Source organism: Prionailurus viverrinus, chromosome C2 (genome assembly GCF_022837055.1).
Source record: "Prionailurus viverrinus isolate Anna chromosome C2, UM_Priviv_1.0, whole genome shotgun sequence".
Classification (NCBI taxonomy): Eukaryota; Metazoa; Chordata; class Mammalia; order Carnivora; family Felidae; genus Prionailurus; species Prionailurus viverrinus.
In genome coordinates this window covers 84,449,678-84,463,478 of record NC_062569.1, presented here as the reverse complement: position 1 = coordinate 84,463,478, position 13,801 = coordinate 84,449,678, and the positions used below count along the sequence as shown (strand labels likewise).

The 13,801-nt window shown below is 44.1% G+C and overlaps 1 protein-coding gene across 1 annotated transcript in view; it reads left to right on the top strand.

The window, feature by feature from the left end:
- The window catches only part of LOC125175748 (probable cation-transporting ATPase 13A5), a 111,900-nt gene that overhangs the window by 14,785 nt on the left and 83,314 nt on the right, over positions 1-13,801 (top strand). Inside the window, exons 2-5 of the mRNA XM_047876562.1 lie at positions 8,770-8,943; positions 9,624-9,770; positions 10,038-10,108; positions 10,208-10,288. Of these exons, the coding sequence (XP_047732518.1) occupies positions 8,770-8,943; positions 9,624-9,770; positions 10,038-10,108; positions 10,208-10,288 (473 nt within the window). The remainder of the gene's footprint in view (positions 1-8,769; positions 8,944-9,623; positions 9,771-10,037; positions 10,109-10,207; positions 10,289-13,801) is intronic.

Genomic DNA, 13,801 nt, shown 5'->3' with positions numbered 1-13,801 from the left:
TATTTCACCAACTCGCCTCTTGACTAACCAATTGATTATGCATGGGCCAATGGTTAACCCAAGAAGTAACAATAGCAGTGGCCCAGCTGTGGCGGTGAGCAGTGACGTGAGCCAGGGGGACCAAGAGAATAAACTCCAATACCAATTATTTCTGGCCTCCCTGGCACGTTCCCTATTATCCCTGACCAAACGGAGAGTGTCTCAGATTACTCCGGAATTGTTGGCATAAAAACAGCACGTGTCTCCGAGGGCCACACAGAAACGCCCTTCCTTCATGAAGAGTAAATCAAGTCCTCTTCTGTTTTGTAATACAACCTTGGCTAAAGAGTCTACTTGGTGTTCCAGCCGAGAAATTGAAATTTCCAAGTAGCCTAGGTCTCGGTCTACTTGCTCGCTTATAGTTTTGAAATTTTGGTCCCCCACAATGAGTCCAGCAGTTCCAATAGCTGTGGATCCCGCAATTCCCAGTCCCACTAGGAGTGGAATGAGGACTGGTGCTGCCTTTTTCACCCTGGAATGTCCTTCGAACAGAAGTAAGTGTTCTTCTCTCCCTGCTTCTTCACTATATAGGTATATTTGTGGGAGAATATGAACTAGGATACAAATCTCTCGGGTGCCAACCCCAATGTATGTGGCTGCAATGCAGGAGGTCATTCCTGATGAGCAAGCAAACCAGGCTCCAGTAAGGGCTTGGTATGCTACATTTTTGGGGGCTATCAGTATCTGATCTACTTGGAATATACACTTCTGCACAAGAGTTTTTGTAAAGGGAGGTATGCCAATTATATTCTTGGGACACTATGCACCAACCCTGCCCTTGGAGGTCTCCTAGGGTTAAAATTGGTCGTGAACCCCAAGGGCATAATGTCATGCTTGGATTTAGCAATGTTATGACATGCTTTTCTATGTCTTGTCCAATGCTGGCATTTGTAGCCACTCTCACATAATATGGGGGTTTAGGGTTTAAACACAGCCAACAATATTGTACAATCTCGGTGTGAGATGAATGTAGCCAAGCATACATAGAATCTACTACATCTAGCCAATGCGTCTCATGGGAGAAAGCGTTCTGGATATGACCTGTTGTTGGTAATTCTGACTTTGTGGGGGCACCTGATCGTTGGGTAGGTTGGGAAGGGACAGTCGGAAAGAGCGGGGGGTGTAAAATCATGTCCTTGTTTGGCCCTACCGGATTGGGTGGAGTTTTTCTTTTAACCCTTTGTATAGTAAAGGAAATGCCCTTGTCATCTCCTGGAGCATACATTCTGAGACCCCCCCCCCCCCCAAGTGTGTCTAGTGTCCCAGGAAGAGGAAAGATTACTGGAACTAGAAACCTTTTTTAAACATTTTTGTTGGGTTACATTTTCCTTGAGTCTTACGTTTGGGATCTGGAGTTCTAAGGCGGGTGATTAAGCAGTCATGGCCCTGTCCTGCCAGCCAGGGAGCCAGCGTTTCACAACCCCGTTTTGCACAATGGTATTGGCCTTTTCCTTCACATTCAACCTTTCTATTTGCAGGGCAACTGTATAACCCTGGTAGGTTAGCCAATTTTTGTTCTTGATCCCTGTGTCCACATCCATAGGTAACCACATAGGGGTTTTTGGGGACCAGAGGAGTGGAGCCCGTTGGCTGTTTATAATTAGTAATTAAAGTCTCCCATGAGTCTTCCACCAAGTCACAGAAATCAAACAAAAAACAAGGCACCGTTGAAGAGGTATTAGATGCTATCACCTTCCCCGTGACAGTGTCCCTGAGTTCCCATTGGTATGGCCAAAAAGATAGGGGATGCAATTCCGTACAGTCCCCCCAACTTATCATTATACAAACCGAGACAATTATTATGCCCGCATCAGTCTTAGCTTTAAAGGATCCTCTGGGTGCCTTTGGACCTTCCATTGCTGTTCGTTGTCTGGTTTCGTATCAGTCTGGGGTGTTCCCGCCTTTACGCAGTTTTTCTTAAACTGAGAGTGATGAATCCAGGTTCGGACACCATCTACCTTCATGGCTGTGGGCATAGTCAGGATCATGGTGTGCGGTCTTTTCCAGTGCAGCTCCAGGGTTTTAGGCTTGTGCCTCTTGACCCAGACTAAGTCTCCTGGTTGAAAGGGGTGAGGAAGAACAGGAGGATGAGTGAAGGCTTCTTTCAAGGCCCTGGTTATTTCCTTTTGTACATGTTGCAGGGCCATTAGTGAAGCCAGCAAATGGTCCTGTTCCAGTTGTTCCATTACGTCGTCTCCTAGCCTCGGCAGGATAGGTGGAGGTCTGCCAAATAAAATTTCATAAGGGGAAAATCCCTTGACAAATGGAGTACAACATGCTCGCAAAAGGGCAAAAGGCAGGACATCAACCCAATTTTCACCTGTCTCAAGGGACAATTTGGTTAAGGTCTCTAAATTTTAGGGTCCAATTCATCCTTTCTACTTGAGCTGGGCTCTGAGGTCTATACGTACAATGTAATTTTCCAATTTACTCCCAATGCCTGGGCTAGACCCTGGGACACCTGCGCCGTGAAGGCCGGGCCATTGTCCGATCCTATGCTCAGAGGCAGCCCGAATCTAGGAATTATTTCATTTAATAATTTCTTAACTGGGAACGCCTCGAGCCACCCGGAGAAGGTGTCTACAAAAACAAGCAGGTATTTATATCCGTATTTCCCTGGTTTAATTTCAGTAAAATCTACTTCCCAAAACCAGCCTGGTTCAGTTCCTCTATCTCTTTTAGCTTCTGAAACCTTCTTACTTGCACCCTGATTTACTTGGGCGCAACTTACACACCTTTCAACCATGTCTTCAATCTTTTTTCCCAGCCCTTGCGCCCTGAAATTTTTCCGCACTAATTCCGCCATCTTGGTTTTCCCAGATGATTCCCTTGGTGGAGTTGACACATCATGCGCGGTCCGAGTGCCGTGGGTAAGAGTATCTTACCTTCAGGATGCTGAAACCACATTCGTCCTGGTATCATACTTCCCCCTTTTCTTGAAACCCACTCCAAATCTTTAGGAGTGTAACTGGGCTCCAGTGGAAGCAAAGGCTCTGTCAAGATCGGTATCTCCAAGGCACTTTTACTTTTAGTTAGGGCAGCTTCTCGGGCTGCTGCATCAGCCAGGAGGTTTCCGACTGCTTCTAGGGAGTCGCCTTTTTGATGTCCCGGGCAGTGAATGATTGCCAGCTTCGCAGGTTCCCAGATAGCTGCTAGAAGATCTAAAATTTCAGCTTTATTTTTGATGTCCTTGCCTTCCGCCATGAGGAGACCGCGCTCTTGATAAATGGATCCGTGTACATGCGCGGTTGCAAAAGCATAGCGGCTGTCCATATAAATATTAACTGACTTGTTTCTTCTGAGTTTTAGGGCTTTTGTTAGCGCGATGAGCTCTGCGCCCTGGGCTAAAGTTCCCAGGGGAAGGGTCTGTTGCCATAAAACCTCGCGGTCTGTTGTCACTGCAGCACCGGCATGCCTTTGCACTTGAAACACAAAACTACTGCCATCTGAAAACATGCTATCAGGGTCCTGTAAGGGAACATCTGTAATATCGGAGCGGAGGGATGAGATCGTCGCCAAGGTTTCTGGGCAAGAGTGCAGAGGCGGACCTTGTCCTTTGGGCAGCAAAGTGACTGGGTTTAAGGCTGTGGGGGCACAAAAACGTATTTGGGGCTGGTCGAGTAGCAATGCTTGATATTGGGTAATCCGAGCATTTGACAGCCATCTCTCTGGGGGAGCCCGCAGTAAAGCCTCCACTTCATGGGGTCCCATGACAGACAATGTTTGCCCCAAGGTTAGTTTGCGTCTTTAGGAGTGTGGTGGCAGCAATTTGTCAAATGCATGGGGGCCACCCAGAAGCAACTGGGTCCAGCCATTTGGATAAATAGGCCACCGGTCGGGGCCAAGGTCCCAGGCGGTGAGTCAGAACTCCTTTGGCTACCCCCCTTTTTTGGCTACAAACAAATGGAATGGCTTGGTGGGATCTGGCAGGGCCAAGGCTGGTGGGGTCATGAGAGCATCTCATAAGGCTTAGAAGGCTTTAGTTTGAGTCTCCCCCCATGTGAAGGACTCTGGAGACCCCTTGAGAGTGGCATACGAAGGGGCTGCCAGTTCAGCAAAGCCAGGTATCCATAGTCTGCAGTAGCCTGCTGCCCCCAGGAACTCGCGAACTTGTTTGCGAGTTTTAGGCTGAGGAATATCGAATATAGCCCAAATTCTTTGTTCACCGAGATAGTGCTTACCTTTTTTAAGGTTGTGACCTAAATAGGTCACTGCAATATGACAGATCTGTGCTTTTCTGGCTGACACCTAGTACCCCAGTTTTTGCACAAGACCCAAGAGTTCTTTGGTGGCTCTCAGGCATTTTAAATGAGAAGGGGCCACCAACAAGATATCATCAACATATTGCAGTAGAGTTACCTGAGGGTTGGAGATTCGAAATGGCTCTAAATCCTGGTGCAGGGCCTCATTAAAAAGAGTAGGAGAATTTTTAGATCCCTGGGGGTGTCGAGTCCAAGTGAGCTGTCTGGCTTTTCCCTCTTCAGGATCAGTCCATTCAAATGCAAATAGTGGCTGGCTTTGCGGGGCCAGCGGGATGGCAAAGAAGGCATCTTTTAAGTCCAGAACTGTATAATACACCTGAGAAGGGGGAAGCAAACTAAGGAGAGTATAAGGGTTGGGTACAGTGGAATGAATGTCCATTACCCTGGTGTTTACTGCTGTTAGGTCCTGAACTGGCCGGAAATTGGATGAATAAGGCTTCCAGACAGGGAGAAGCAGAGTGTTCTGTGGCGACTTGCATGGGATCAAAATGCCAGAGTCGCACAAACGCTTGATGTGAATGACGATTCCCCGCCTAGCCTCCCGGGACATGGGATAATGTCTTAGTCTTACCAGAAGTGCAGATGCCTTAAGTTCCACTATTATCGGAGCTTGATGAATCGCCAGCCCAGGTGGATTGGTCTCGGCCCATACCTGGGGGAAGTCTGCCTGGAGGCTTATAAGGAGGGGATCGACTGCATGGACATTTTTATCACTCACCAGAGTGAGCAGGCCCTCTTCCCCAAGTGGCACAGTCACCATTACTGTTGTTGGGCCATCCTGGCCTTTAATATGCATACCCCCTTCAGTGAATTTCAAACTGCAGTAGGTCTCTACCTAGTAATCCAGGGTAGGGACATTCAGGTATGAATAGGAAAGAATGTGTGATGGTTTTATGGCCTAAATCTACTTGTCATTCAGTGGTCCATTTACAAGTCTGGGACCCAGTTGCTCCTTGCACCAGGGTTGCTCCTTGCCTGATGGGGCCAGGATCTTGTTTTAGAACTGAAATGTTGCCCCAGTGTCCACCAAGAAGGTCTTAGGTTGGCCCCCTATATTAACAGTAACCAACGGCTCAGAAGTGGGCTACCAAGCCATGGCCCTGTCAGTTGGAATCGACTCCCATTACAGATACCTGGAGTGGCCGAGTTTTGCGTGGGGCTAAGTTGGGGCAATCCTTTTTCCAGTGTCCCTCTTGTTTGCAATATGCACATTGGTTTTTTCCTAGTGGCGCTTTAACCCTTTGTCTTTTTTCTTTTGCCCAGACCAGAATTCTTTGGACGTTCTGGGTCCTCTTCCCCGCGGGCATCCAGGACAGCCGCTACCACCCTAGTCAATTTTTTTGTCTTTCTTCCTGAGAATCCCTATTGTTAAAAACTTTTTGGGCTATTTCAACTAACCCAGATAAATTTTTTCCTTCAAACCCATCTAATTTTTGTAACTTTTCCGAATGTCTGGGGCCTTTGTAAGACAAAGGCCAGGTTTAATGCCCTTCTATTTTCAGGTGCCTCAGGGTCAATAGGGGTAAAGGTGCGGTACATCTCCATGAGCCTTTCTAAGAAGGCTGAGGGGCTTTCCTCGGCCCCCTGAACTACTTCTGTTACCTTAGACATGTTTGGGCGGCCGCTGGGAGACCTCCCAGTAGAGTCTGGCGAAATAGGGTCAATGATCGCCTACCGTGAGGAGTGTTTCAGTCCCAATTTTCAGGATGTGAGGAGGGAAAAACTTCCTCAAGTACAGCAGGATCCCCGGCGGGTTGCCCGTTTGGCCCCATCACTAATTTCTGGGCCTCATGATGGATCTTATCTCTTTCCTCAGTGGTGAAGAGAACCTGCAAGAACTGCTGGCAGTCATCCCAGGTTGGCTGATGGGTCACAAATATAGTTTCAAGAAGAGAAATTAATGTTTGGGGTTTCTCTGAGAATGAGGGGTTTTGAAGTTTCCAATTATAAAGGTCGCTAGTGGAGAAGAGTACATAAGTCATAAAGGGTCGGACATCACCCTGCAGGGGTGGCCCTGGAAGAAGGGGCAGGGCAGTGGGAGGGGGATGGAATTCCAGGAGTCCCTGACCAGGTGTGAGACGGGCTCAGGGGAGTGTCCCGACTCGGGCTTGCCTCCTGATCTGAAGCATCTTGACTTGCATTCTTTGAGCGAGAACTATAGGGCGGCGGGTGGTTTCTTTTTCCTCTGGTGCAGGTGATAGAGGGGGCAGCCACCTAGTCCCATCAAGATTCTTATTCTGAGCTCCAAATGGGCGGCCTTTGAGTTATAAAGCCTGAACTTTAGGGAGGCAAGGGGGAAGGGGAAGAAGTTTTAACCAATCTGGAGGGTTTTCAATGAGGGTCCTCCATGCCTCAATGTATGGAATGTGGTCTTCGTGCCTAGAAAAGACAATATCATGAACCTTATATACCAAAGTAAGGTCAAAGGTCCCCTGTGGAGGCGATTCGACCTGAAAGCTGGTCCATTCCACCTCACAGAGAGTTCGAAGGACTGGCTTCTTAACGTGGAGGGCAAAAACTGAGGCAGCTCTCCTATAGTCCTAGAAAGGAGTTAGTATGAGACTCTGATTTTGACCCATGACAAAGATAGGCAAAACTGACAGGGACGCACAGTCAACAGGAAGAGGACAAGACACGAAGACAACACAGTTTGAGATCTCAAGGCCAGTAGGCCGTGGCCGTCACCTGAAAAATAGGATCTTTCTTGACAAAAACCAAATCAAATGGGGTCCATTGGTGTCCCGGTAGCATCCCTGACTCCGGGTCTATAGGCGCATCCGACAGACCCTCCTGAGTCATTCAAATGGTGCGGCCCAAGAATCCCTTACCTCTCCCAATCCCGAGCTTCCTCCCAGGGGTTGGTGGAGCAATCCGAGGAAAAAGCCCTGTTTCAGACCTTTAACTTTCCCGGCCAATGCACCAAATATTGCATCCACATGACTCCTGAAACAGAATGCTAGGGGCACCAGTGACAGTCACAACAAAGTCTATTACAATGAGAGGCAAGGGACCAACACTCTTGATAAGAATGCGGCCTCGAACAACCAGGGTACAGAGTTTTTAAAGCTGATCACATCGTTTTATCATTACCTGGGGACAGAACAGAGAAACAGTTCCAAGATGAGTTAGAAACAGTTGCCAGATGTGTTAGAAACAGTTGCCAAATGAGGTGATTATTTTAGACTTTTTGCCACTAAGTTGCAACCAGTGGATCTCCTTGACCTTGCCTCTGATGCTTTCTTTGAGCTTTTGTTTTCCTTCATTGGTAAAGCCTGATTTACAAGAGTATGAAATGTGATTTGCAAGAGTAAAGCAAGGCTGTTATCCCTTCACCTTCAGTGTCAGAACAAAGCTGTTATTTTTCAAGCTTCCCGTTAGCCCTACACTACAATTTAACCCTTACAATACGAATTACCTAAGGTCACATAGCTAATAACCAGTAGAGCAGTGACTCAAACATCTTTGCTACCTGTGACCTTTCCATCATGTTTAAGGATTACTTTCAACAACTGTTATTAAAATCTTCATTTACCAGAGTTCTTTACTGGAAAAAATTAATGAAAATGATCACCGAAGATGAAAACTATTCCAAATATTAAGCCAAGAGATTTATTATAACATGATCTAAACTGGCATAAAATTCCAGAAGATTTCGTCATTAAAAATGCTATAGAAACTCAGATAAAAACCCATTTCTTAACATTACGTCTCTGTGATGTGGACATGGAAGTCAAAGTCTTAGAAACACACACACACAAAACAGCAGAAGGTAAAATAATATTATAGTAATAATATTCATAATCAACATTCTTCTGGGTCTCCCAAGTACACTAAAAATCAAGTTTTTGAAATTTAAAAACCAATGCTGTGACACTTCTTTGTGGAAGAGAGAAATTAGATATTTGTTTGAAATAAAGGTATATATTGTTTTTGACTGTTTCCTTCTAAAACTGCATCTCAAAGTCTTTACTCATTTCATGATAATATCAACTCCCCTACTACTAAAAGTAGAAATATTTCAGCATGTTACCATCAGGGTAAATTCCTATAAGCTGTCTTTTGAAAATCTTTCGTGTTCACAGATAATCTCTTAATTTATATCATCCCACCATTTGTATCATCTTCCACCAGTAAATTTACATTAATATATTTTTAAACTTTATACCTAAAAAAAGTGAATCTGGTCCAAATCATGGGGTGACTCCTAAAACTAGAACCAAATAAGTCTGCCCATTCTTTGGTCTGCCCGTCTGTGTTAAGCTCCATATGCCAGGGTAGCCAAATGGGTCTTTTTTTTTTTTTTAATTGTATCAGCTGACAGCTGTGAGTAATCGATCTGTTTCAACCAGCCGAAACCAGATCTGTCTCCCAACTAACACCCCTGCATCTAAAGCTTGTGTTTCTTGGAACAAAATGATGTGTTTACGTAAAAAAAGAAAAATAGAGTCATGTTTTCTTTACTCTCCAGGAGGTGTTTGGTTACCAGACCCAGAATCTTCGCAGAGCCCTGTGCCTTATAACAACCATGCTGACATGTGGGGTTCTTCTGCTGGTGTTCTACTGGAAGCCCCAGTGGAGAGTGTGGGCTAATTGCAACCCATGCCCTTTGCAAGAAGCAGACACTGTTTTGCTAAGAACAACGGTACGTGCCCTTCAGCATTGCATTGGTGGTGCCACCAATGGCTGGCTGGTGTTCCAGAGATCTTTCTTTGCTTGAGTTTTCTTGTCCCCAAGTAGATGGCAATAGTATCCTGGAACTTGCCCTCTCTTACTTTGACTCAGGAAGGAAAGGCATTTCCTCCATGTCACTCTGGGGAAATGACTACTCTGTCAGGCTAATTTTCAGTTTCCTTAGCCATTACATGAGTAGTGGCTGTTGGTATTACAACTCTTAAAGACATAACACAGGAAGGATGTATTTTTAGATATTTTTCAGTTTTTTTAGAATACAAATTTTGAGGGGAAGTAGATTTTAAACCCTTAAATGTCATGTTAAGATAGCCAGAAGCTGTTTTCTTCATAAAAAAAAAAAAAAAAAACTTTCCTGTGAAGTGTGTCTTTTTATTCTCTAGCACAGTGGTTCTCAAATTAGTTGGAGGGCTCCTTAACACAGACTGCTGACCTCACCCCAGAATTTTTGATTTAGTAGGCTTATGGTAGGGCTGAGAATTTGCATTTTTAGCAAGTTTCAAGCTAATGCTGATCCTCTTGTCTGTAGCCCAAACTTTGAGAATCTCTGGTCTAGGTAGGTATTTGGTTGATTGAGTGACTTATTGAATAAATAATATTTGAGAATTTCATGGGCTGGATTGATTTCTCTAGGATGAATTCCAAAGATATACGAGGAAGAAGGTTATATGCCTCTACTTAGCGACACTGAAGTTTCCTATAAGCAAGAACCCAGAAGAACCCCTGGTGGCTGACCGCCACTCTGTCATTAACCATGCGGTATTGAAGCCAGAATTAAAAGTAAGCAATTTTGAGCACAATGTTATGGCATGTCTTTGCTAAAAAAGAATACTGCAAATGTTTATTGGAGGAAAGTTCTGAATGTCATGCTGCTGGGCTGGGAATTACAACAGTGTGTCAAGGCAAGTGAGGCTGCTGGGCTGGGAATTACAACAATGTATCAAGGCAAGTGAGAGCTGCGTGGGGACCCCTACCAAGAAGCCCTCACCTCCCCTGATGGGCTTTACTTGGTGAATGACATCTGTTCTATCACATTTGTAATTGCAGCTGCGATATATCCAAGTGCGGAAAATCAGGTATGTTTGGGACAACTTGGAGAAGAGGTTTCAGAAAGTCGGGTAAGTCTTTTTCTCAGCATTCATCAGGATATAAGGGAGGAACCGGATTTGTTGGGTGCCACGAACTAAGGTATGCTTCTTGTCCTGACCACACGCTAGCCTGCTGGAAGACAGCAACTCCTGCTATGATATCCACCACACGTTTGGACTGGGCCTGACCAGTGAAGAGCAAGAGGTCAGGTAGGGTTTGTGATACTTCCTGAGAGTAAACTCGGCCAGCAGAAATTGAAATATCAAATGGCTTATGATCAGTGAGCTATTGGCATAATGCTTCATCAGCTTCATTAAATTCCAGTTTTGTTTACCAGCAACAGAGACAAATTTTAAGTTGTTTTCATCGCAGGCAAACTTATTAAAAAAAGAAGAGCCCAAAAGAACATTGCAGGCATATAATATTTGGTCTTTTCTTTCAGGATTGTAAAATAGTCTCGTCTGTGTTGTTTTCATTCTTTCCTTAAAAAGCCTTGAGTCATTTCATAGACATCTGATTTGTCATCCTCTAAATCCTTGGAGAGGCAGAAAGACAATATTATGATTAATTTTCCTATGAAGAAACAGCCTGGAGATGAGGATTTTGTTTGCTCGGGTAGTTGTGTCATTCATAACACCTAGAACAGTGCCTGATTCATGGTGGACGCTCAACAGATATTTGTGGAATGAATGAATACATGAATGCATTCATTAATCTATTGACCGAATGCCTTTACTAGGCTAAGCACTTTGCAAGCACTAAAGATCTAAGGATAAATAAGGCTTACTCACTACCCCAGAGACATTCACTAACTATTGGGAAAGAATAGTGGTACAATTGTGAGAATGATAGCTATAAATGCACAGAGATTAGGACATAATAGTATAGTAGTACCATCAAAATGCTTATGCTACTTATTAACCCATAGCGATTTTGAGTCTCTGCTTCCCTCATCTGTAATTTGAGATAGTGAATGCTGGTGAGTCTGAAAGGAAACCATTGCAAGACTTCCCCAGAATCCTAATAATTAGCTTCATTTCTTGCCCATTTTCAGGACCTATCCTGCCCGACCTTCCTCACAGTCTATAAGAAACACAAATTCTCCAGCTAAGAAGCATTCTGGTACATAAAATACAGGTTCTTGGGCTCCACCCTCATAATTTTCATTTAGTAAGTAGGAACTAAGGGTAGCGGTGAGAGCAGAAACTGCATTTTTAGCAAACCCCCCTCCAACGATTCATATGCGCACCAACTCTGAGAATTACCGATCTGTTGTTTTTAAACTTTTCTCCTGCTGAATGAAAAATGACGAAAAAATGAACAAGGCATCATCCAGATTCTGACAATGTTTGCAAAACGCCTTAGAGATAATATCACTGTATAAGATTTCAGATGTAATGCTGATTACGTTGAAACACAAAATGTTGTCAGAGTCATTAAGAGCGTACTGGTTTCATAGCATTAAGCACCAGACACGTGAAGGATTGAGCTAAGTTAGGAGGTGTAGTTGATTAACGCAAGTTTACTTCTCCTAGGACACCATTTCTGCAGGAAGGATTGCCCTTCACATTTGTCCTTAGCGAGTGCCAAGCTTTACTAAATATCACACATAATTAAATTTAAAGCTGGTCCACACCGTAAAGAACTTGACAATGTAATGAGCAAGACAAAGAGTTTAGTTTCCCAAATGCGAAGGATAGAGGAGATAATCTACTTTCAAATACACAGGCAGGTTTTACTCATGGGTTTTTCTAGGTGGACAGTAAAGAGAGTGAATAGAATGTGAAGTTCTCCTCCTCCCACCCCCATCATTTTTTATTTTTTATTTTATTATTTTTTTCCCATCATTTTTTAATGTAAGACTAGGGCTTTTTTTTTTTTTCAAAACTCAAAATGCGATTGTTTGAGTGATATCTGATTAAATTCCTAACTGGAGATGAGTTTGCCTTCATGAAAAGCAAGGATGCAACATGAGAAATGGAGTATACTGAGAACTCCTTGATGACAAAAAGCCACAAAGTCTAAATACAACTTTCTCTTCAGGCTTCCCAGAAACCAGGCAAAGAGGGAAAATGGACACATTTATGTGGTCACCTTTTTGGTAGCAAAAAGCAAATCAGGACATCAGGAGAGACAACATCCTGAAGATAAATTTTCAGAAGGCCTTTGGAAGAAAAATATTCCAGGAGGTTCCCCGCTCCTATCTTCACTCATTCATGAACTGGATGCCACTTTCTCTCTCACTACCTGTCATAGATAGGTCCACAGGGACTTGAGGCAATTCTCTTATCTCACAGAAACAGGGAAAACCACACCTACCTTACCCCCATCCATCCAATAGTCTTATGGGGACAGTTGTGCACCTCCTCATTTTCTTTTCACTTAATGCCCTGCTCCTGCCTCCTTTGTTTACCCTCCTGAAATAGAAGGAGAAATGTTTGGTGGTCAAGACAGCTCTTAACGTGGGCCCCAGACCAGTCACCCTGTTGGTAACCCAGCTCTCTGGAAGAAGAAAAGCTTGGATGGGGAGAGTCTGCCAAATTCTATCGTGGGAAAAACAACAGCTATTGCTGATTTCAAGCCACCAACGTGACATCACTGAATGTGGAGCTTGGAAGAGATGTTCCCTGTCAGTTTGGGTATACTTCAGGGCCGAACTTAATTCTCAACGTCTGTCACCTGACTGGGAAAAAAGGGCATGCCTGTGAGTACCAGAGGAAAGGAATCTTGAGTCACAGGCAGCAAACCCAGCAGCACACGCTGATTGACCTCTCTGTCTCCCAGCATCTCTGCACCTCAGTGTTTTCACACATGGAGTCAGAAGACCCTGGTTTGTGTCCTCTGGGATCCATGCAAATCATTGCAGTAGGAAAGGCGCGGCTTGGAAATCAAACTTGGGCTGAGCTCTGTTACACCTTAGATTCAGGAAACGTCATGCACATTGCACCATCAGTGCTCACGGAGTGTGAGGTGGAGTCGTGGAGCCCACGGTGTGACACCTGGATCCGCTTCTTTCCTGCTCTGTGGCTCTGGGGGAGTTACTGAGTTTATCTGAACTTCAGTTTCCTTTATAATAAAGATGATAATATGAAACCTCGTAGAGGTAATGTGATGATTACAGGAGATAATACGTATAAAAGGCTAAGAGTTGCATTGTCACAATTAATACTAGATATGGGTACCTTTGGCAGAACACACACAATGAATAGTTTTTCCCATTGGCAAAATGGGAGATATTAGCCCTTTCCTTTAGACCGTTGTGACAAACGAGAGAATCTTGTGTGAGAACGCTGTAGATTGTCAGATGCTGTACAAACATAAGGGCCTCTTACTGGAATGTACTCATGTGTGGATTAGCAAAGTGTTAGATGTGAAGACCATATATCATCTTCTAGTTTGTTGGCTCATTCATTCATGTATTTATTTTCATATACTAAGGGCCTGTCCTAGGTGCTGAAGAGACCAAGGTAAGATATATATGATCTCGAACATCAAGAACAATCTAGAATGCCTGAGAATTCTAGAAACATAGTCACATCTGGGTCTTGTTAGGTGTTCTCAGAATGTGATTGAATTGTTTAAAAAATAACTCAACATGCCTTTCTAACTGCATTTTGTTTCTTGAGTTGCATTAAGATATTTTTTTTAACTAGAAAATCAACTTTGTCCATCAGGCACTTTCATTTTAAAACTATGTTAATATTTTAGGATGTGCACATTAA